We start from the raw sequence: 26,252 nt of genomic DNA on the forward strand, positions 1-26,252 counted from the left end.
TCCAACATATGCCCAATGGCATATGTTGGCACTACAATGACCAAACTTAAGACAAGACTTTCGTCGCATAAATCAGACCTTAAAGCTGTAGACAAATCAGTAGAGCAAAAAACAGCACTTGCAGCTCACTGTGCAACAACAGGACACAAGCCCAACTTCACAGACGTCGAGATACTTGCTCAAGAGAATAATCATAGGCGTAGATACACTCTTGAGATGCTTAATATAATAGATCTCTCTCCTGACAAGAGAATGAATTTCAAAAAAGACACGGAAGAATGCGCGAGAATGTATCGACACATCATAAACAAGCATCGATACAAACGAAGCTTAGTGTACGGTGGCTTGCAGAACGAACAGCATCACACGAACTCACGTTAGTTATTTTCAATATATTATATCTAAAATAATATTGTGATTTGTGAACATTAAAAGTAATTTAATTTTTGTAATTTATGTAGATACAAAATCCCAGAAGATGGTTAGTGGCACTAACCGAAATATTGGAAATAAATATTAAAACAAATCAATAATCGATTGTTTCTATGACCTCAAGCCGAACAAAATTAATAATCAAATTTTATTTCTATAGAAAATTTTTTCAAAATTTTATTTCTATAGAAAATTTTTGCAATATTTTATTTCTATAGAAAATTTTGCCAACATTTTATTTCTATAGAAATTTTTTGCAATATTTTATTTCTATAGAAAATTTTGTCAAAATTTTATTTCTATAGAAAATTTTTTCAAAATTTTATTTCTATAGAAAATTTTGTCAAAATTTTATTTCTATAGAAAATTTTTTCAAAATTTTATTTCTATAGAAAACTTTGTCAAAATTTTATTTCTATAGAAAATTTTTGCAATAGTTTATTTCTATAGAAAATTTTGTCAAAATTTTATTTCTATAGAAAATTTTTTCAAAATTTTATTTCTATAGAAAACTTTGTCAAAATTTTATTTCTATAGAAAATTTTTGCAATAGTTTATTTCTATAGAAAATTTTGTCAAAATTTTATTTCTATAGAAAATTTTTGCAAAATTTTATTTCTATAGAAAATTTTGTCAAAATTTTATTTCTATAGAACATTTTGTTAAAATTTTATTCCTATAGAAATTTTGTGAACATTTTATTTTATACAAAATTTTGTCAAAATTTTATTTCTATAGAAAATTTTGTCAAAGTTTTATTTATATAGAAAATTTTTTTATTTCTATAGAAAATTTTTGCAATATTTTATTTCTATAGAAAATTTTTGTAAAATTTTATTTCTATAGAACATTTTGTTAAAATTTTATTTTTATTATTTTATTTCTATAGAAAATTTTGCCAACATTTTATTTCTATAGAAATTTTTTGCAATATTTTATTTCTATAGAAAATTTTTGTAAAATTTTATTTCTATTGAAAATTTTTGCAAAATTTTATTTCTATAGAATTTTGTTAAAATTTTATTCCTATAGAAATTTTGTCAAAATTTTATTTAATACAAAATTTTGTCAAAATTTTATTTCTATAGAAAATTTTGTCAAAGTTTTTAATGCTATAGAAAATTTTGTTACAATTTTATTTCTATTAAAATTTTTTTTTCAAAATTTTATTTCTATTAAATTTTTTTTTTCAAAATTTTATTTCTATAGAAATTTTTTCAAAATTTAGTTTCTATAGAAAATTTTGTCAAAATTTTATTTCTATAGAAAACTTTGTCAAAATTTTATTTCTATAGAATATTTTATCAAAATTTTATTTCTATAGAAAATTTTGTCAAAATTTTATTTTCTAGAATTTTTTTTTTAAATTTCGTTTCTAAGAAAATGTTACCAAAAGTTTTTTACCCACCACCATAGTATGGTGATGGGGGTATAATAAGTTTGTCATTCCGTTTGTAACACATCGAAATATCGATTTCCAACTAAACAAAGTATATATATTCGTGATCAGGGCAAAATTCTAAGACGATATAAGCATGTCCGTCTGTCAGTATAATCACGCTACAGCCTTCAATAATGACGCTATCGTCCTGAAATTTGGCACAGATTCGTGTTTTGTTTGCAGACAGGTCAAGTTCGAAGATGTATCAGGCTCACTTAGACTATTCAGTCCTTTGTGATACCATAGTGGTGAACTTCTCTCTTATCACTGAGTGCTGCCCGATTCAATGACAAGGGACCCCCTTTTTATAGCCGAGTCCGAACGGCGTTGCACATTCCAGTGAAACCACTTAGAGAACTTTGAAACCCTCAGAAATTTCACCAGCATTACTGAGGTGGGATAATCCACCGCTGAAAAACTGTTTGGTGTTCGGTCGTAGCAGGAATCGAACCCACGACCTTGTGTATGCAAGGCGGGCATGCTAACCATTGCACCACGGTGGCTCCCCATATAAACCGATCTCCACACTTTACTTCTTGGGCTTATAAAAACCGTGCCTATCGGTCCATTTTTTGGTATAGCCTTCATGTAGACCGATTTCCGGATTTTACTTCTTGGGCGTCTATAAACTGTATTTTTTATCCGATTTGCTTGAAATTGAAAATCTAGAGCTATTTTAAGAACACAAATAGGTGTGTCGAAAATGGGGAGTATCGGTTCATGTTTCGGTGTAGCCCCCATATAGACCGATCTCCCAAATATACTTCTTGGGTTTCTAGAATCCGTAGTTTTTATCCAATTTACCAGAAATTAGAAATCTATAGGTATTTTAGAACGATAAAGTATAGCTCCCTTATAGACTGATCGCCCGATTTGGGCTTCAAGAATTCGTAGTTTTTACCGAATTTGTCTGAAATTGGAATTCTGGAGGTATTTGAGGAACATTAAGAGGTGTGTCGAAAATTGTGAATATTGGTCCATGTTTTGGTATAGCCCCCATATAGACCTACCTCCCGAATTTATTTCTTGGACTGATATAGAATCTTTAGTTTTTATCCACTTTGCCTGAAAATGTGAATATACTGGTATTTTGAACCCTCACAAATTTGTATCGCATTTATTTTTACCGGTCCATTATGTAAGACATTGATCGATCCACCGATTTCACTTCTTGAGGGTACAGCAGGAGCACTGATCATAAAAATTGCTTGAAACTAAAAGTAAAATGTACAGATTTTACTCCTCGTTATCATTTAAATAATGGCGTTAAAAATCTACAGATTTAAGATTTCAAATCAAGACTTTATTTCATCATTTACACGATATGTTTATGATTTCTCTAAAACTCAAACAAAATTGTTTCTTATAAATCCAGAATCTGATCTAGTCGTCATAGATAGAATCTTTAAATTTATCTTCGGAAAACGTGGTGGTTAAACTGATCTGCTTGGGAGAATATCTGTCATCAAATCCCCTGAAATTCTATATATTATCAAGTAACCCGCCACGACGAAGGGTAAACTGTTAGATTTGATTCATGGTGATGGATATTTAAGATTCGGCCCGGCCGAACTTACTACTGTATATACTTGTTTTTACTAAGAAAATTTGACCAATATTTTGTTCCTAAGAAAATTTTATCAAAATTTTATTTCTAAGATAATTTTGTCAAAATTTCATTTTTATAGAAAACTTTGTTAAAATTTGATTGCTATAGAAAATTGTGTCCAGATTTTATTTCTATTGAAAACTTTGTTAAAATTTTATTTCTATAGAAAACTTCGTCAAAATATTATTTCTATAGAAATTTTTGTCAAAATTTTGTTGTTATAGAAAATCTTGTCTACATTTTATTTCTATACAAAATTTTGTCAAAATTTTATTTCTATAGTAAATTTTGTCAACATTTTGTTTCTATAGAAAGTTTTCTCAAAATTTTATTTCTATTAAAAAAATTTCTGAAAATTTTATTTCTATTAAATTTTTTTCTGAAAATTTTATTTCTATTAAAAATTTTTCTGAAAATTTTATTTCTATTAAAAAATTTTCTGACAATTTTATTTCTATAGAAAATTTTGTCTACATTTTATTTCTATAGAAAATTTTCTCAAAATTTTGTTTCTATAGAAAATTTTCTCAAAATATTTTCTATTAAAAATTTTTCTGAAAATTTTATTTATATTAATTTTCTGACAATTTTATTTCTATAGAAAATTTTGTCAAAATTTTGTTTCCATAAAAATTTTTTTTCTATTAAAAATTTTTCTGAAAATTTTATTTCTATTAAAAATTTTTCTGAATTTCTATTAAAAAATTTTTTGACAATTTTATTTCTATTAAAAAATTTTCTGAAATTTTTATTTCTATTAAAAATTTCTATACACACAAAAAATTATCACCAAAATTTTTTCAATTAAGCACTTAATTGAATTTGGAAACGGATTCAATTAATATGTTAATTGATTCAATTAATTATTTAATCAAATCCGAATAAAACCCAATTAAAAAAATGATTGATATTTGTTACGTTTCCAATTAAAATATTAATTGATTCAATCAATTTGTTAATCAATTCGAAAATAATTTTCAATTACAAACGTGATTGAAATTTTTTCCGTTTCCAATTACACATGTGATTGATCCAATCACCTTTGTGATTGAAATTGAATAATTTTGAGCAATGGAAAGAGCGAAAAAAGAACAAGAGAATGGGTATTTATTCAACAATGTATGATGAAGTAACTCGTAACGAACGGTTGGTTTTTTGTTTTTCGCGTAAATTGAAAAACATGATTGGCGACATTCTGTCTGCTGCATTCAATATGTGTGCATAAATATTTTGAACACAACAACAAATCACAGCAAAGGGTTGAAATAAATAAAGTGTGCAACAACAAACGACCACGTGGTAAAGGTTTAAAAAAATATATGAGAGAACGCATTTGAAATTACCTGTGTTTGTGTTTTGTGGTATTGTAAAAAATGGAAAACAATCTACGTTTATTGAAGGTAAGAAATTGTGAAATGTGAATACGGGTTTCCATTGAAGCCTGTTTACATTAAACGGACTAAAATAATATATTTTTTTTATTCATTTCTTTTAGTGACCAATTTTATTTTGTGAAATTGACCAATCAATCCCATCAACTCCATCATTTTATCAAATATATAGGAATATGTTTGCAACAAAAAAGTGGGTACCGTCTTGATCTTTTAAAATTATAAATTTTTTTCACTCTTAGTTTTCTTAAAACCAAGAGCGGTATGGGTTTGTTGGAAGATTCACCTTGAAGTTGGGAAGTGGCGTTGGCATTAAATTGCATTTTTGCTTTACATGCCTTTTTCAGTTTGAACCCAAGTAGAGAGCGGTATATCTGATATATAAACTAATGAGCTTAATTATGTAATGGTAAAAAAGTTCTTTCTTTTGGATTTAAAAATATGAAAAATATCCGAAAATAATAAAAATATGTATTTTCCATTTATATTTTTTTCTATTTCCAGAATTTACAAAGTATCATCAATATAATACCAAATACTACATTGTTTTCCCATTATTTTTGTCTTTCATTGATTCAAATTTTAATAGACGATTTCAATGTGTGGATTTTGGAAAGGAATTGTTACTAAAATTAAATTACCGAGCTCCTTAATACATCTTTTTATGCTAAAAGACTACAACTACAAAAGAAGATTATAAATCTGTAACCTGGAACTATGAATTGAACTTGATATTCTATGGAGGTAATGTTTAACAAAATTAATTTTTAATTGAACAAAATTAAATTCAAATTATTCTAATTTAGCTTACAGGCTGCTGAATTATTGGAAATCAAGGCGCACCTACATATTATAAGGAACATGCTAACATGGTTATTATTATAAGGAAGATAATGATTTATATAATTTATTTTTTCACCCTATAGTTGTTATTGATAGTAATTGTATTAGTAAGTTATGTTAGAATAAAACACAAATAACAAGAACCAAATTTATTTGTCTATAACATAATTCAAAAAATAATAAAATATTGAATATGTTTTATAAGAAACACATATTTTCTTTTATTTCAAATAAAACTAAATACGATTTTGGGGTCGCAATATATAAATTTTTTGATCGAAATTTATAGCCAATTTCAATTAATTATTTAATTGAATGAATCAAATAGTTGATTGATTTTTTGTCGCGAAATTAATTAAAATGTTAATTGATTCAATTAAAACTGTGATTGAATTTTATGTTAAAAATCAATCACGTTTTTAATTGATTCAATCACACAATTAATTGATTCCGTGACAAAAGTCAATTAAATTTTTAATTGAAAATCGTGTTGGTTTTCAATCAAAATGGGTGATTGATACTATCATTTTCGTGATTGAAGACATTTCAATTAAAAAAATGATTGAATCCGCGATTTTCGTGATTGAAATCAAAAAAATTTTTTTTGTGTGTAGAACATTTTATCAAAGTTTAGGTGTAGGGTATCACATTGTCGACCCCTTCTGGCATTTACCCTTGCTGATATATACAATTTAGAGGTTATTACAAGTCTATGATGGATTGATGGCTAGTTTCTCACATTTATCATCTTATCTCCGTTTGATGTTTTGCGATGAGATTACGAGTACAAATTATATATATTTTCTCATTTTCTGTTTTTAGTATGAAAAATGATTTAAAATCGATCACGCGGAACTCATATTTGTAAATAGAGAATGAGTATTAAAATTGTTTTTGTTTTCTCTAATTGGTATATTATTGGACAATTGACATTTTTATTTGTTATCTATATATGTTACTAAGGGAAGATTGAGTGAATTAGTTCTTCTATATTATATTAAATATTTTCTAACCCTTAAAATATTTATTGACGATTTTCAAAAATATCAAAAATCAACCAATATAGAATTTTGATATTTTTTAAAATCGACTAATCGACTTTTCGTGTTGGAGAAAGAGGTCCCTTGCCTGCACTGTTAGAAAAATATGTTTTTCATAAGTTCCGATATAACCAAAAGGTGTTTCGGGCACAATTTTGAAACACAATATATTTAAGTGCAAACATGTAATGTTCCTAAACTAACAATAAATGTTTGGGACATCTATGCTAATATGTTAGAATATATTATGTTTGGGGCATGAATGTTTCATAAAAATCATATGTGTGAATGTAAACATATATAAATTTACAAATTTCGACTAAACATACATATGTTGTGATATTTTATTCAAAGCGACAGAGTATAGAGAAAGAAATAGAGATGGAAACCGGGAGAGTTGACGAAAGATATCAACATAACACAGCGAAAGAATCAAAAGACAACAATTTCTGTGAAACCGCTTGTATGTTGTTTCGGAAAACTGTTTTATGATCAGGCCAAAAATTTGATATGCTTAAGTCTAAATATTATTTAATTTGAATAAAGAGTATAGACATTCGGTACCAAGAGAATAGACATTTGAAAAACAAACAGCATATGTTTTCGTCTTGAGAGCAGCATTTTATGTATGTGTGGACATGTGTTTTGTTTATCATTTTGGCATTATGGGCACAATTTTTCGTTAAAAGAAATCAGGGGTCTTCATAAAAATAACGAAAGGGCACTATACTCTTTCTAGAGTTGGAACAGTAAAATAAAATAAGGAGGAAATAGTGAAAAATTACACAGTAAAATGTATAAAAACAAAGTTTAGTTCCTCCTTATTAATAAATAGTCCACGAGGAGTTGACTGACATCTTCAAATATAAGTTCGAGTTTTGCAGCTAAAACAATTTAAAAAGTTTATTTTCTTTAAAAATGAATTATTAAAGAAAAATAAAAGGAATTTTAGAGCGATGGTGTTAAATGCTAGTAAAAAACTGTTCACGCCTAAATAAATTTATGTTTATATTATAAAATTATTTATGTATGTTTATACTCGACTCCACGTTCTTCTTTTGTTACGAGTTTTTGAATTCCTTCCAACAGTTTTTGTTACAAAATTGTTATTTTTACAATAAAAAAAAATAATATTTTATCCAAATATCAGTCAATTTCGTTTATATCAAGCACTGTTACTGACTATAAAACTTTAATAAACCACATTTCGAAGTTTCATTATAAAAATTTAATATAGTCATAAGCGTAGGAAGGCCTCTGGGGAGGGGGCTTAGACCCCCCCCAGAAAAATTTTAGCCCCCCCCCCAGAATTTGAAAACCTATTTACGATTTTCCATTTTTATAAAAAATAAACAAGCCCAGCCAAAAAAGCGTCGCCAAAAAAGTAATGAAAATGATCTTTTTGGATCCGGAAGTGGTGCACAATTGGCGAAGAAGGGATGAATTTAACATGGGCTTGTCATAGGACGGAAGTCCTCCATTTCAACAGCCGTTGCACTGAATTTGCATCACTTCTTTAGGTGTGATCCGAATTCAATGTTTTGAATGTAAATTAAAAAATTCTGTTATATTTTGTCAAATAAATAATTTTTAATGGATTCTAATGCTTGTCGGAAACGTTTGACCTCAAATATTTTTAAAAACTCACAAGTTTTTCAGATTGGATTTAGAATTTTTTTGACAAAATTCAAATTATTTGTACCATATTATGAATTCTTACTTCGTTTTTAAGGTATTTGAAACAAAAAAGTTAAAATTTCCCATTAAAAGTATGAAAAAACCCAGTTATAAAAAATTGAATTTAAAGAACTTCCTGAGTAGTTAAAATAAAGAACATCATTGGGAGTACATCTTCTGGAAGTGCTTTTAAAGTTGTGTCTTTGGAAGAACTTCCAAATTTTTTTGCTGGGAAATGTGTGGAACTACTTTTACTTGCTTTATTATAAATTAATTTTCGAGTTATTTTGATGTCTAATTTTTTTAAATTAATTTTTATGAAATAAAACATTAATTGAAATATAAATTTTTAGCTAGGGGGGCTATAGCCCCCCCTAGGAAAATTGTCTAGCTACGCTAATGAATATAGTATAAATATAAATGGGTAAATTAAAGAAAAAAAGTGTTCGGTCGGAGTAGGGATTGAACCCACGACCCTTTGCATGCAAGGCAGACATGCTAACCACTGCTCCACGTGGCAAACAAAATGTATGTTTCTGTTAAATAATGTTATGTTTGCATGGGCTCGTGGGCGCTGCAAACTATGCTATATAAATATAACTTATAACGATAATTATCTACTGGTGACTATAACAGCTACGTAGCCCAGTGGATAGTGTGCTGGCTTACAAACTGTATGGTCCTCGGTTCGATTCTCCGTGCAGGCGAAAGGTAAAATTTAAAAAATTTATAAAAGTGAATAATTTCTTCAACATTATTTGTGTTATAGAAAAAGGTGACAAGAACTAAAAAATTTCGTGGAAGTGAAAATTATGCGAGGGAATGAGCACAATCTTCTTTGGGGAAAAATCTTCCAAGCATATACTATTTTTGGGCTCAAAATGCTTCACATAAAACAAACATATTAATGTTTCGGCAGTATCCAATAATATATTTGCTTCCTGCAAAATATGTTTGGAACATATGTTAAAGAAGCGATTTTTTTGAGGGTGTGTTTTTTTTTACTTTTTCTAAATTTGGAAAACTCATCTCTCTTTTTGGTTACCTCTGTTCATACGTATGCCTTTAAAAATAGAATAAAATATACAATACAATACAATTTTGACAAAAAAAAAAAAAAACTATATAGAATGAAAATTTTGACAAAATTTTCTATAGAAATAAAATTTTGACATAATTTTCTATAGAAATAAAATTTTGACAAAATTTTCTATAGAAATAAAATTTTGACAAAATTTTCTATAGAAATAAAATATTTTTTTCTGTGTAGAGATTTCAATGACAATCTGTTGAAGACAATAAAAAAAGTCGTATATACACCCAAAGAAAAAATACTTGCCTTCGGAACGAAATTTTTGGAATTCCCCTTTCATATAATATTTTTTCTTTATGAGCAAATATACATGCATTTATGACAAGCGATAGAATAATTGTCTCTAATCTTAACTTGTTTGCTTTTTAACCCTTATATTATGTTGGGGTCATTTGATGACCCACATCGAATTTTTCATCAGCACATTTCTTACTGTTGGAAAATAAATAAAAGTTCTTACTAGTCAGTGCATAAATTGTTGACATGTACCGAATTCTTGCTGAGTAGTAAGAACCTTTAATTATATTCCAACTGCAAGAAATGCGCTGATGAAAAATACGATGTGGGTTATCAAATGACCCCAACATAATATAAGGGTTAAGAATGTTTTTTTTTCCTGCGTATTCTAAAATTATTGGAAAACTTATTATACAAAAAAAAACTCTTTTTTTCGAAACGAAATTTTAGAGTCACGAATTATGTTTTTTGCTGATTAAGTTGTCCCATTAAAGATACAACTTGTGATAACCGTTGCCTCGTTGGTTCCCAACGAATTGCGAAAAAAAACAACAATTTCAACAACAAAACAAAACTTTGTTAGTCTAAAATTTAGTTTTTCAGTAAAGAATTTTTTTCTATGTACTGACGTCTTCCGGTGGAAATAAACCTTTATTAGCTATATCATTGATTACGCCTAAAATTATGCTTTATATTAAAAAGGGAAAAAATTAATAAATAAATGTAAATACGGCCACAAATTCAATCAAATCGCATCCTAACCACAAACAGTTTAGATCAGAAATTTGGTGTTTGGAAGAAATCTCAGAGTGTATACACGCAAAGAAAAAAAACGTTTGGAAAACGTGTACCGAAAACGTTTTTCTTTTGTTAGAGTTTTTTGAATTGCTTCGAAAATTTTAAACTTTTATCACCAAAAAAATTCGTTTGTTACAAAATTTTTATTTTTTCAATAAAAAAAGTTATTTTTGAAACAACAACACAGTCCATTTGTTTTATATCAAACACTGTTCTTTTCTGACTTTAGGCCTTTAATAAGACACATTTTACAGTTCAAAATTTATATACTACAATGTAATGTTGAACATTTTTTCGGAATCTTCCGAACATATCTGGAATATATGTACAAAAAAAAAAAAAAACTTTGGTCGAAGCAGGGGTCGAACCCACGACCCTTGGCATGCAAGTCGGACGTAGCAACCACTGCTCCACGGTGCCAAACAAAATATTTGTTTCTGTTAAATAAACTTTGTTTATTCGGTTCGTGGGCGCCGCAAGCTATGCTATATAAATATAACTTATATGGATATTTATCTATTGATGACCATAACAGGTACATAGCTCAGTGGTTAGTGTGTTGGCTTACAAAGTGCATGGTCCGCGGTTCGATTCTCCGTCCAGGCGAAAGGTAAAAAAATTTTAAAAATTTAAAAATCGTATAATTTCTTCTACATTGTTGGTATTACAGGAAAAGGTGTTAAGAACTAAAAACCTCGTGGATGTTAGAAAGATGTAAGGGAAAATGCAATTAGCAAGAAATAATTTTTTTTGAGTTTTTCTTTATGAAATTGTTTTTACATCCTGGAAAAGAATAAACGTTTATCACAAAAAGTATATACTTTTCTTCCAAATACACTTCCTTACAGAGAAAAGCAAATGAGAAACGAACTTTGTTTGTCTAAAATTTCATTTGGGAGGAAAGAATTATTTTTTTGCGTGTATGCAAAACAAAAAACAAATACTTAAAAAAATAAAGAAGGTATCATACGGCCACCTGAAGATTATTGCATGGCATTCAATCTCTAGTAAATCGATTTCCGACGGTAATATATTGGGATATACTTGTAAAGCGAAAATTTATCTACTGGATTTTAACAAAATTTCCTATAGAAATACAATTTTGACAAAAATTTCTAAAGAAATAAAATTTTGGGAAAATTTTCTATAGAAATAAAATTTTGAGAAAATTTTCAATGGAAATAAAATTTTGACAATATTTTCTATAGAAATAAAATGTTGACAAAATTTTCTATAGAAATAAAATTTGAAAATAATTTTCATAAATTTTCTATAGTTAAAACTTTTGACAAAAACAACAAATGCTGAAAGAATAAACACCATACCGCCATCTCAAAGTCATTGCATGGCATTCAATCTCTAGTAAATCGATTTCCGACGGTAACATATTGGACTATACTTGAAAAGCGAAAATTTATCTTTGAGATATGGGATCTTTTTAAAGATATTTGAAATATTAGGGTTTATTTTTATAATATTTTCATAACTGCACCAAAAGTAAAATGGAAACAAAAGTGTAATATCACATATCATTGGAAATAAGCTTTCTTAGCTTTATTATCGATTACGCCTAAAATTATGCTTTATATTAAATCACATAAATAAATGTAAATACGACCGAAAGTTCGATCAAATGGAATCCTAAGTTAGGATTCTATTTGATTTGATTTGGTTAGGATTCCTAACCACAACCACCAAAATAATTCTTTGCTTCCAATCGAAATTTTAGACTTTAGGCCATATTCTTTGCATTGGACAATTTTTCTTTGGAAGCAAATCGAATCATAGACCAGAATCTAGTGTACAAACACAAAGAACTTTGCTTAAATGTCACCTTCTTATAAGCAATGTACCAAATATTTAGATTTAGAATCAGTCCAGGCCGAACATACACATGTCTAGACTCGTTTCTTACTGAGAACGATTGCCACTTTTTTTGAAAATGTGCTCCATATGTGGTGGGATATTTCTGGAAGTTACGAACATATCATTTTTCCGAGCCTTAGTTAGTTAGTTACTTTATCATTAAGATAAATTGAAAGTTTCAGATTGAATAGGCATAGTTCGCACATTTAAATTCTGACACCATCGCACAGTGGGCCAAATGACAGGTTTTTGACGCATTAAATCAACGGAAACACCCAGAGCTCTGAAATTTTGTACATATACCACTGGGGATGAGAATAAAGTACGATTAAAATTTTGGACCGATCCGCCCACTGCCACGCCCACTTTAAAATGGAGGCCTATTTCAACCCAAAGGAAGCGCCTAGAGCTCTGAAATTTTGTACATGTACCACTGGGGATGGGAATAAATTATGATAAAAAATTTGGAACGATCCGCCCATTGCCACGCCCACTTTAAAATGAAGGGCGTATTTCAACCCAAAGGAAGCGCTTAGAGCTCTAAATTTTTGTACATGTACCACTGGGGATGAGAATAAAGTATGATCAACATTTCGGACCGATCCGGCCACTGCCACGCCCACTTTCTAATGGAGGATGTATCTCAACCACATTTATCATACACCAAATCAAATATTTCAATATGTAGTAACATTGGAAACTGAAAATCTAGATTAGAACTGATGCTCACTGTTACTCCATCTTGATCGCTGCCGTAAAGTGTATATGATTTCAGCAATTTTAGTTTAATTCAATCGCTCATTTTAGCTAAAAGTTTCAAATACCATTATTTCTGCAACACTATGTTGAAATGGGAACCAAAGGCCTGCACAAGCCTATTCGAAGTAATCGATGTTCTAGTGAAGGCAATACACTCCACGAATACTTCGATTAATGAATAAAACAAAACCACTGTAAAGCGATTACAGTGTCAAGCATTGCAGAGCCATAACATTCAAAAGGAACCGTTTTACAGTTCTTTTCAATATTTTGGTTTTGAAGTAATCGTCACGATACGAGTAAATCAAAACATTTTTAGTGAAGATAGAATACTTTGCATCAGGGATGGAAAATACAATTTTTAAGGAAGTACAAAAAAGGTATTTTTTGAGCGGAAAGGTACTTTTTACTAAATTTCAACAAAAATTTCACTCGAAGATTATTGTCAAGAGACTGAATTTTAAAGAAAATAAAATTTTGACAAAATTTTCTATATAAATAAAATTTTGCAAAAATTTTCAATAGAAATAAAATTTTGCAAAAAAAAATCTACAGAAAAAAAAATTTGCAAAATTTTTTCTATAGAAATAAAATTTGCAAAAATTTCCTATAGAAATAAAATGTTTACAAAATTTTCAATTGAAATAAAATTTTGACAAAATTTTCTATAAAAATAAAATTTTGCAAAAATTCTATATAGAAATAAAATTTTGACAACATTTTCTACCAAAATAAAAAATTGATAATATAGAATCGCATTCTTTTTTCGACTAAAACATTCTTGAAGTTCAATAAAATCCTGTTTTTGACTATGTCTTTTACAAAATCGAGATTTTCTTCCCACATGAACATGTCTGTTTTGCCATATTTGTAAAAGGCTATTAGCAAATAAGGTTGATAAAGACTTTCTCAAAATATTAAAATATTTTGTCAAAGCTATTGTACCATAAATCTGATAACGACTCAAAAATGTCTACACAAAAGGTACTAAATCCTTCGCGGGGGTACTACGGTACTGACCGGGGTGAAAAAGTATTGAAAAAAGTACTATAGTACTGCATTTTCCATCCCTGCTTTGCATTAGCAACGACGAAACTTCGTATGAGACACGAAGTAACTATCAAACAAAAGCCAAACACAATCGTCGATCAGTTGATTGGCAGAAGTCAATGAATGCAGGCTGTGAGCGGGTCTGTGCTTTTTATTGTATGTGCCAACAATAAACAAAATAGGAATGGTGTGTATGTGTGTGTAGCATACTATTATAGTTGAGAAAACGAAATAACTTCATCTACACAGAAATGGAAATTATAAAACGAATGCATTTGGAATTCCGATTACATTCGAATACTTCAAAACATTGTTGGGTGCTTGCTTTACTGGGTTCTATTTGTTTTGGTTCACAATGTGCAAGGTTTCTATTTCACTCGTTTGAGAAATGGACACTGAAGTTACTACTCGAATTGTGTGTCGTGTGCTTGAAGTATTCGCTTGTGTATTCGTTGCAGAGGTTTGATGGGAACATATTCGTTAAAAAATGTTCAGATACCGTTTTTGCGTTCCCAGTCCAAAAATAACATTTTGTTCTTGAAACATGTTTGAAGTGATCATATTACTTCTGTACGTGTCACTACCTTGACACTCTGCTATATGTAAGTCTATATGTAAATATTAGCTTTATGATTAAGCATATTTTGTAACTTAACTTGTGTCGACGAATCAGTTACAGTAAGACACCCAGGACGACATTTTATTTTATATACCTATTATAAATGATACGGTAGATATTACAGATTTACCTAAATTTCTCATTCGTTACCATTGTTTTGTCCAGATGTTTCTACTAAACAAAGTAACGCTACTTCATTCTATTTCCCTGCACAATTATTTTACTTTTTTCTTGATGGTAGACTTATCACTTTTTAATGTTTTTGCCTTATTATTGCAGCACTGGGAGTTGTTTTCTATCCCATACTTAATAATTTCTGCGTTTTGATTGTAACGCAATAATTATAATAGGGTAGCTTCATTAGCACTTATAAGCAGACAAATTTATGTTTGCAAGAAAGACAACATCTCAACCTTTCTAACGCAGTATAAAACTCAACCAATACGTTCCAATATAGTAAGTTCTACTCCAGAAAACATGGGACATACATTATATTTATCAAAGAAAAAATATGCTTTTTGTCACACATTTTTCTTAAACGACCAAACAATATTTACCATCGCTGTTAATTTTTACTAAAAGTACATACTTTGACTTAAATTTTACATTTTAAATTAAGTTTATAACTTTAAACACTTTTTTTACCAGCAAAATCTCTAAAGCACCTTGCTAAACTATGAATTCAAGAAAAAAATCAATGGCAAAGAGTTGCCACTTCGTCGGCCTGAGACGGCCAAACGGGTTGCCATATTGTTTTACCATTTTGGATTTGTTTTTCGTAATGTGTTGTCAACTTTTTCGTACCACCAAATATTTAATTTTCACAAGTTCAAAAATTGATTTTATGCGTGAGAGTTCGGTCATTTGGCCCAATGTGCATCGGCACGAATAAAATTTTTCCTATCATTCGTTTTTTTTTCTCCAATGTCAAAGAGAATGATGATGGCTTATCATCAGCACAGATTTCATTTACATGCTCCCAACTTTTTTTCGTCGTGATTACCTTGAGATAAATATTTGCAATACGCTACATATAAATGCGATGCTATGTTCAGTCGAGCCGTATCAAAGGTACCCTGTACCATTTTTACAACAAAACAAGTATATACGGCCGTAAGTTTGGCCAGGCCGAATCTTATGTACCCTCCTCCATGGATTGCGTAGAAACTGTCATCCAAAATCGAATTAATTGGGTTGTGGCATCTTAAAACTTATTAACATCGTTTTCTAAATTGTGAGTTAGTCCTTACGTGGTATATATTAGACAAAAAAGGTATGTATAGGTAAGTCTACAAATAATTACGAATCGATATGGACTTTTGCACGGTACGTAGAGAGTTAGAATTGAAATATGGGGGTCGCTTATATGTGGGCTATATACAATTATGAACTTATAGGGACCAATTTTTGTATGATTGGGGATCGATTTATCTGAGGGCTATATATAACTATAGACCGATATGGGCCTAGTTAGGCATGGTTGTTAGCGGCACAATGTACCAAATTTCAACTGACTCGGATGAAATTTGCTCCTCCAAGTGGCTCCAAAACCAAATCTCGTGATCGGTTTATATGTGGGCTATATCTGATTATGGACTGATATGGAACACTTTTGGCATGATTGTAAAATATCATATACCAACCAGATCGGAAGAATTTTGCTTCTCCAAAAGGCACCGGAGGTCAAATCGGAGGATCGGTTTATATAGGGGCTATATATAATTATGGACCGATTTCGACCAATTTTTGCATTGGTGTTTGAGACCATATATTAACACCACGTACCAAATTTCAACCGAATCAGATGAATTTTGCTCTTCCAAGGGGCTCCGGATGTCAAATTTGGGGATCGGTTTATATGGGGGCTATATATAATTATAGACCGATGTGGACCAATTTTTGCATAGTTGTTAGAGACCATATACTAACATCATGTACCAAATTTCAGCCGGATCGGATGAAATTTGCTTCTCTTAGAGGCCTCGCAAGCCAAATTTGGGGGTCCGTTTATATGGGGGCTATATATAATTATGGACCGATGTGGACCAATTTTTGCATGGATGTTAGAGACCATATACTTACACCATGTACCAAATTTCAGCCGGATCGGATGAAATTTGCTTCTCTTATAGGCCTCGCGAGCCAAATCGGGGGATCGGTTTATATGGGGGCTATATATAATTATGGACCGATGTGAACCAATTTTTACATGGTTGTTAGAGACTATATACTAACACCATGTATCAAATTTGAGCCGGATCGGATGAATTTTGCTTCTCTTAGAGGATCGGCAAGCCAAATTTGGGGGTCCATTATGGGGGCTATACGTAAAAGTGGACCGATAAGGCCCATTGGCAATACCATCCGACCTACATCAATAACAACTACTTGTGCCAAGTTTCAAGTCGATAGCTTGATTCGTTCGGAAGTTAGCGTGATTTCAACAGACGGACGGACGGACTTGCTCAGATCGACTCAGAATTACACCATTACCCAGAATATATATACTTTATGGGGTCTTAGAGCAATATTTCGATGTGTTACAAACGGAAAGTTAATATACCCCCATCCTATTGTGAAGGGTATACAAATATTATGTTAAAGTAAATTTATTTTATGAGAGTTCATAAAAATATACAAATTCATGTTAAGATTTATATATATTTATACCCACCACCATAGAATGGTGACGGGGGTATAATAAGTTTGTCATTCCGTTTGTAACACATCGAAATATCGATTTCCGACTATATAAAGTATATATATTCTTGATCAGGGAGAAATTCTAAGACGATATAACGATGTCCGTCTGCCCGCCTGTCTGTCTGTTATAATCACGCTACAATCTTCAATAATGAAGCAATCGTGCTGAAATTTTGCACAAATTCGTCTTTTGTCTGCAGGCAGGTCAAGTTCGAAGATGGGCTATATCGGTCCAGGTTATGATATAGTCCCCATATAAACCGACCTCCCGATTTGGGGTCTTGGGCTTATAGAAATCGTAGTTTTTTATCCAATTTGCCTGAAATTTGAAATCTAGAGGTATTTTATGACCATAAAGAGGTGTGCCAAAAATGGTGAGTATCGGTTCTGGTATAGCCCCCATATAGACCGATCTCCCGATTTTACTTCTTATAGAAACCGCAGTTTTTATTCAATTTACCTGAAATTGGAAATCTAGAGGTATTGTAGGACCACAAATATGTGTGCCAAAAATTGTGAGTATCGGTCCATATTTTGGTATAGCCCCCATATAGACCGATCTCCCGATTTTACTTCTTGGGCTTATAGAAACCGCAGTTTTTATTCAATTTACCTGAAATTGGAAATCTAGAGGTATTGTAGGACCACAAATACGTGTGCCAAAAATTGTGAATATCGGTCCATGTTTTGGTATAGCCCCCATATAAAACGACCTCCCGATTTGGGGTCTTGGGCTTATAGAAACCGTAGTTTATATCCAATTTGTCTGAAATTGGAAATCTAAAGGTATTTTAGGACCATAAAGAGGTGTGCTGAAAATGGTGAGTATAGGTCCATATTTTGGTATAGCCCCCATATAGACCGATTTCCCGATTTTACTTCTTGGGATTATAGAAACCGCAGTTTTTATTCAATTTACCTGGAATTGGAAATCTAGAGGTATTGTAGGACCACAAATACGTGTGCCAAAAATTGTGAGTATCGGTCCATGTTTTGGTATAGCCCCCATATAAAACGACCTCCCGATTTGGGGTCTTGGGCTTATAGAAACCGTAGTTTATATCCAATTTGTTTGAAATTGGAAATCTAAAGGTATTTTAGGACCATAAAGAGGTGTGCTGAAAATGGTGAGTATCGGTCCATATTTTGGTATAGCCCCCATATAGACCGATTTCCCGATTTTACTTCTTGGGCTTCTAGTATCCGAAGTTTTTATCCTATTTGCCTAAAATTGGAAATCTAGAGGTATTTTCGGGTCATAAAGAGGGGTGCCGAAAACGGTGAGTATCGGTCCATATTTTAGTATAGCCCCCATAAGAACGATCTCCCGATTTAACTCCTTGGGTTTCTAGAAACCGTAGTTTTTATATGATTTGCCTCAAATTGTAAATATTCTGGTATTTTAGGCTCACAAAAACGTGTATCGGATTAAGTTTTTATCGGTCCATTTGGTAATGCCTCCATATAGACCGACTTCACTTCTTGAGGGTGTAGAAGACGCACTGATCATGAAAATTGCTTGAAACTCAATGTAAAATTTCCAGATTTTACTTCTACAGATTTAAGATTTCAAATCAAGACGTTATTTTATAATTTTCTTGCACACTTACAAGAGATGTTAATGATTCCTCTAAAACTCAAACAAAAATGGTTCTTATAAATCCAGAATCTGATATAGTCTTCATAGGTGAAATCTTTAAATTTATCTTCGGGAAGCGTCCTCAAGTCCTCAAGCCCTCCTGAAATTTCAAAGGAAACCCTAATATTTGGTTCATGATGGTGGGTATTTAAGATTCGGCCCGACCGAACTTAGTGCTGTATGTACTTGTTTTGTTTGTAGAAATAAAATTTTGACAACATTTTCTATAGAAATAAAATGTTTGTTGTTTTTAATTTCAGCTTAAAATCAGGCATTAACAAACTACAAGTGTAGCTTAACCAACAGAGGAAAATAATGTTTGTCAAATTTATTTGTGGCAAAGCCCTATAGACTGCAAGATGGTTGGATGGACGTACGTTTCGGAATTACCACATTCCTCATCAGCATCCTCTACTTGCAGCAAAACTATCAACCAATTATCAGAATAAAGTCAGGCAGTTCACTAAACCCAAAAGTGAACAACACTTGAACCTTCCGAAAAAAGGTTTTACATGAAATCAAAAACAACAACAATGATTAAAGAAAAAAAAACAACAATAACAAAACAAAACGAATGAAATAAAATTTTCTATAGAAATAAATTTTTACATGTTAGCCTGATACCGAAACAGGCAATTGACGTCCAAATGCATTATATCTAATTATACAATTATTTTTCGAGCTTTATGGACAGATATAGATTAAGGAACATGGTTAATAGAGCCATTGAAAAGAAAACGCCAGATACCAATCTATACACGCCTGGACTGTACCGAAACATGTACAGTCCAGGCGTGTATAGATTGGTATCTGGCGTTTTCTTTTCAATGGCTCTATTAACCATGTTCCTTAATCTATATCTGTCCATAAAGCTCGAAAAATAATTGTATAATTAGAAATAAATTTTTGACAAAATTTCCTATAGAAATAAAAAATAAAATTTTGACAACATTTTTCTATAGAAAAAATTTCCTATAGAAATAAAAAAAAAAATAAAATGTTGACAACATTTTTCTATAGAAATAAAATTTTGAGAAAATTTTCTATAGAAATAAAATTTTGACAAAATTTTCCTTTGATAATTTTAACAAAATTTTTTATATAAATGAAATTTTGTTAAAAATATCTATAGAAAATTTTCTATAGAAATAAAATTTTGACAAAATTTTCTTTTGAAATAAAATTTTAACAAAATTTTTTATATAAATGAAATTTTGTTAAAAATATTTATAGAAATAAAATTTTGACAAACTCCAATAGTTGGTCTGAGACAAATCGCTGCAGTTTCAAACCCATTTATGATGTGTCACCAACAATACGACAAAGTTAATATGACCATACATCCTCCAATGATGGAGGCAATAGTGATTCATGGTATCGACATCTTTTGATAGCTTATCGTGATACCGACATAGACTTCTATCGAGAACTCACATGGTTAATGAATTTTGTCTTTTACGTATCGCTCTGGAAGTGTAAGCAACACCCATACGCCATACATGATTCGTTTCTATAAATTAGGGTAAATATAGACTGGGGCAAAATAAAGCACAATCTAAATTCTAAGTACAAAGACAAGGTAATGAAAAGTATGCTCTTACTTATTTGCATAATAGCCACTTTGGGCCTACAAGTTCCGGCGGAAAAGGTGAGTAGAAATGGTCTCTGAATTCCATATCCTAAGAATATCCCTGAATGTGTTTTTGTTTTGGTTTTAGATAAACTCTGTCAATGGCAGACAATTGGCTACTACCCCAGTATGTGAAGGTAAAAATGGTGTTATGGTTGCCATGCCGGAATCATGTTCTGGATTTTTCTTTTGTGTCGATGGTAATGCTATAGCCAGCTCTTGTGGAATATTCTATCGTTTTAATTCGGCGTTGGGTATCTGTGATCATCCGGATAAGGTTAGATGCAATGGATCTTCGCCGCCTAGCATCGAGGATGACAATATGAACGACGATGTGTTTAATGATACTGTAGCCCAGGATGTATGCCTCCAAGCTGCGGAAGGCTATAAATTTGCCAAATCCAAATCCTGTACTTTGTTCTATGAGTGTCATGATGGGCAAGCCATACGTAGAGTATGTCCACCCCAAAAACATTTCAATGCCACCACGAAACAATGTCAGGAAGTGGGAAAGGCCCAATGTATGTTCTCCTCCTATACACCCATGTCCCCATCCCTGTCACCGCCAATATCACCACAACCACCATCCTCTCTGCCATCTTTGGATATAATAACAAGTAAACCAATACCAATTCGTAGGCCAATAAAAGCCACAACCACTGCTTCAAAAATTACCAGAGATTCGAAACTCCTTAACTTTAAATTGGAATCTTTTTGTTCGGCGATTTGGAATAATCGAACGTTGGTTCATCCTTGGGATTGCAATAAATTTATTTATTGCATTAATAAAAAGACCCTAGTGATGAATTGTCCTCAGGGCTTGCATTTCAGCCCCAAAAAAATGCGCTGTGAATGGCCTGCAATTTCTGAGTGTAACTCCCAGGTGTTATGATTTGGAAATCACAAAAAAACCAGAGAATTTCATAAGAGTAGAGTTTTTGAAATAGTCGATTTAAAATACGAATAAAAACTATGACATTTTTCCCCAAATCAAATATATAAAATATAAAAATATAAATTTATAGAACCAATTAATTGACGCCTGTAATAGGCAACAAAATTAAAGCGATTGAAATTGTTTAAATTAATAAGTTAATTGGATCAATTATTTTCATAATAGAAATTAATTTTTTTGCAAAAAAAATTTTTTGTAAATTTACTTGTTTGCGAATAAGTTCATTGTTCTTTACTTCTAAAAAATTTCCCTGAAGACGAACATCGAAATATTGGATAATTTTAAATAAAAAGTACAATTCAAAAAAAAACTACAACAACATCTGTTTTTATTCAAATCACATCAAGCCGAACTAAACAAATATAATTACATCTCTAGAAAATAGTGTTACAATTTTATTTCTACAAAAAATGTTGTCAATTTTTTTTTTATAGAAAATTTTGTCATAATTTTATTTCTATAGTAAATTTTGTCAAAAAATTTTTTTCTATAGAAAATTTTGTCAAAAATTTTTTTTCTACAGAAAATTTTGTCATAATTTTATTTCTATAGAAAATTTTGTCAAATTTGTATTTCTATAGAAAATTTTGTCAAAATTTTATTTCTATAGAAAATTTTGTCAAAACTTTATTTCTACAGAAAATTGTGTCATAATTTTATTTCTATAGAAAATTTTGTCAAAATTTTATTTCTATAGAAAATTTTGTCAAAACTTTATTTCTACAGAAAATTTTGTCAAAATTTTATTTCTATAGAAAATTTTGTCATAATATTATTTCAATAGAAAATCTTATTTCTATCGAATATTTTGTCAATTTTTCTTTTCCATAGAATAATTTGTCAAAATTTTATTTCTATAGAAATTTTTATGAAAATTGTATTTCTATAGAAAATTTTATGAAAATTTCATTTCTATAGAAACTTTTGTCAAAATTTTATTTCTATAGAATTGTTTATTAAATTTTTTATTTCTATATTTTGCCAACATTTTGAAAATCACAATAACATATTATTTCTATAGAAAATGTTGTCAAAATTTTATTTTTTTAGAAAACTTTTGTCAAAATTTAATTTCTATAGAAAATTTTTTCAAAATTGCATTTCTATAGAAAATTTTGCCAAAATTGCATTTTTATAGAAAATCTTCATTTGTTTTGTTATTGTTGGGTTTTTTGTAGTTTATTCACTGCATGGTTTTAAGCTGAAATCAAAAACAACAACAATGATTAAAGAAAAAAAAACAACAATAACAAAACAAAACGAATGACAAAAGTGGAAGCACGCTCAAAATAAACCCAGCCAACTGCACTCAAATCGATGATTTGACGGTGGCAAAGGAAAAGAGATATGTATGTTTGTACGAATTTATTTCGGCATAAGCCGGCTATCGTGTAAACCTTTTTTCGAAAGTTTCAAGTGTGGTTCACTTTTGGGTTTAGTGAATTGCCTGAATTTATTCTGATAATTGGTTGATAGTTTTGCTGCAAGTAGAGGATAATAATGAGGAATGTGGTAATTCCGAAACGTGCGTCCATCCAACCATCTTGCAGTCTATAGGGCTTTGCCCAAATAAATTTGACAAACATTATAGTCCTCTGTTGGTTAAACTACACTTATAGTTTAGTCAATGCATGGTTTTAAGCTGAAATCAAAAACAACAACATTGCCATTTTGTCAAAATTTTATTTCTATCGAAAATGTTATCGAAATTTTATTTCTATAGAAAATTTTGTCACAATTTTGTTTCTTTATTTTGTTAAAATTTTTTTTCAAAATTTTATTTCAATAAAAAAATTTGTCAGAATTTTATTTCTAAAGAATATTTTGTCAAAATTTTATTTCTACGGAAAATTTTCTTAAAATTTTATTTCTATAGAAAATTTTGTCCACATTTTTAGTTTTATAGAAAATATTGTCCAGATTTTATTTCTATAGAAAATTTTGTCCAAATTTTATTACCATACCAAATGTTGTCCAAATTTTATTTCTAAAGAAAATTGGGTCAACATTTTAAAAAAATTTTGTCACAATTTTGTTTCTTTATTTTGTCAAAATCGTATTTCGGTAGTAAATTTTGTCAAAATTTTATTTCTATAGAAAATTTTGGCAACATTTTGCTTCTATAGAAAATTTTGTCAAAATGTTATTTCTATAGAAAATTTTCTCAAACTTTTATTTCTATAGAAAATTTTGTCCAAATTTTATTTCTATAGAAAATTTTGTCAAAATTTTATTTCTATAGAAAATTTTCTCCAAATTTTATTTCGATAGAAAATTTTGTCCAAATTTTATTTCCATAGAAAATTTTGTCCAAATTTTGTTTCCATAGAAAATTTTGTCCAAATTTTATTTCTATAGAAAATTTGGTCAACATTTTAGAAAATTTTGTCAAAATTTTATTTGTATAGAAAATTATGTCAAAATTTTATTTAGTTTAGTCAATGCATGGTTTTAAGCTGAAATCAAAAACAACAACAATGACATTTTGTCAAAATTTTATTTCTATCGAAAATTTTATCAAAATTTTATTTCTATAGAAAATTTTGTCACAATTTTGTTTCTTTATTTTGTTAAAATTTTATATCTATAGAATTTTTTTTTTTTTCAAAATTTTATTTCAATAAAAAAATTTGTCAAAATTTTATTTCTATAGAATATTTTGTCAAAATTTTATTTCTACAGAAAATTTTGTTAAAATTTTATTTCTATAGAAATTTTTTCCAAAATTTTAGTTCTATAGAAAATATTGTCCAAATTTTATTTCTATAGAAAATTTTGTCCAAATTTTAATTTATAAAGAAAATTGGGTCAACATTTTAGAAAATTTTGTCACAATTTGGTTTCTTTATTTTGTCAAAATTGTATTTCGGTAGAAAATTTTGTCAAAATTTTATTTCTATAGAAAATTTTGTCAACATTTTGTTTCTATAGAAAATTTTGTCAACATTTTATTTCTATAGAAAATTTTGACAACATTTTATTTTTATAGAAAATTTTCTCAAACTTTTATTTCTATGGAAAATTTTCTCAAACTTTTATTTCTATGGAAAATTTTGTCAGAATTATATTACATGTTAGCCTGATACCGAAACAGGCAATTGACGTCCAAATGCATTATATCTAATTATACAATTATTATTCGAGCTTTATGGACAGATATAGATTAAGGAACATGGTTAATAGAGTCATTGAAAAGAAAACGCCAGATACAAATCTATACACGCCTGGACTGTACATGTTTCGGTTCGGGCGAATGAACCTTTCCATAGCCTTTAGTATAGATCTGGCTGGGAGAGATAACTCAATTTTGGGCCCTTTATGCTAACTCCTTATGGAGAAAACATTTGGGAAATTTCCTCTTACAAATTGGAGTTAGCATAGAGGGCCCAAAATTGAGTTATCTCTCCCAGCCAGATCTATACTAAAGGCTGTGGAAAGGTTCATTCGCCCGAACCGAAACATGTACAGTCCAGGCGTGTATAGATTTGTATCTGGCGTTTTCTTTTCAATGGCTCTATTAACCATGTTCCTTAATCTATATCTGTCCATAAAGCTCGAATAATAATTGTATAATTTTGTCAGAATTTTATTTCTATAGAAAAATTTGTCGATTTTTTTTCTATAGGAAAATTTTATCAAAATGTTATTTCTATAGAAAATTTGTCAAAATTTTATTTCTAGAGGAAATTTTGTCAAAATTTTATTTCTAGAGGAAATTTTGTCCAAATTTTATTTCTATAGAAAATTTTGTCCAAATTTTATTTCTATAGAAAATTTTGTCAATATTTTATTTCTATAGAAAATTTTGTCAAAATATTATTTCTATAGAAAATGTTCGCAAAATTTTATCTCTATGAAAAATTTTTGACAAATTTTATTTCTATAGAAAATTTTGTCCAAATTTTATTTCTATAGAAAATTTTGTCCAAATTTTATTTCCATAGAAAATGTTGTCCAAAATTTATTTCTAAAGAAAATGTCGTCAAAATTTTATTTCTATAGAAAATTTGGTCAAAATTCGATTTCTATAGAAAATTTGGTCAACATTTTAAAAAATTTTGTCAAAATTGTATTTCTATAGAAAATTTTGTCAACATTTTATTTCTATAGAATATTTTGTCAGTATTTTATTTCTATAGAAAATTTTGTCAACATTTTATTTCTATAGAAAATTTTCTCAATATATTATTTCTATAGAAAATATTCTCAAACTTTTATTTCTATGGAAAATTTTGTCAGTATTTTATTTCTATAGAAAATTTTGTCAAAATTTTATTTCTATAGAAAATTTTTTCAAAATTTTATTTCTATAGAAAATGTTGTCAACATTTTATTTCTATAGAAAATTTTGTCAAAATCAACCGTGATAGAATACCAGACTCGATCGATATATATCGATAATACCGGTTAAAAAACTCCATATTACTTCGAGATGGACGCCCATGTAGGTGCTGGACCCTTTCGTCTACC

General features: G+C 29.6%; 2 protein-coding genes across 2 annotated transcripts in view; one reads left to right on the forward strand and one right to left on the reverse strand.

The window, feature by feature from the left end:
- LOC142235306 (uncharacterized) overlaps positions 1 to 26,252 on the reverse strand; it is a 60,837-nt gene that overhangs the window by 23,603 nt on the left and 10,982 nt on the right. The window contains exon 4 of the mRNA XM_075306561.1: positions 5,685 to 5,716. Within this exon, the coding sequence (XP_075162676.1) occupies positions 5,685 to 5,716 (32 nt within the window). The remainder of the gene's footprint in view (positions 1 to 5,684; positions 5,717 to 26,252) is intronic.
- Positions 20,602 to 21,923, forward strand: LOC142234793 (putative chitinase 10). Its single transcript, XM_075305980.1, has 2 exons — positions 20,602 to 20,845; positions 20,916 to 21,923. Exons 1-2 carry the CDS (start codon positions 20,780 to 20,782, stop codon positions 21,717 to 21,719), a joined length of 870 nt encoding a protein of 289 aa, XP_075162095.1. The 5' UTR covers positions 20,602 to 20,779; the 3' UTR covers positions 21,720 to 21,923.

This window comes from Haematobia irritans, chromosome 4 (assembly GCF_050003625.1).
Source record: "Haematobia irritans isolate KBUSLIRL chromosome 4, ASM5000362v1, whole genome shotgun sequence".
NCBI classification, from domain to species: domain Eukaryota; kingdom Metazoa; phylum Arthropoda; class Insecta; order Diptera; family Muscidae; genus Haematobia; species Haematobia irritans.

Excerpts from the sequence above, each read along its gene's own strand:
- LOC142234793 (XM_075305980.1), top strand. The coding sequence starts at position 20,780 with ATGAAAAGTATGCTCTTACTTATTTGCATAATAGCCACTTTGGGCCTA. Across the intron at positions 20,846-20,915 it reads TACAAGTTCCGGCGGAAAAG|ATAAACTCTGTCAATGGCAG; the intron begins GTGAGTAGAAAT and ends TTTTGGTTTTAG.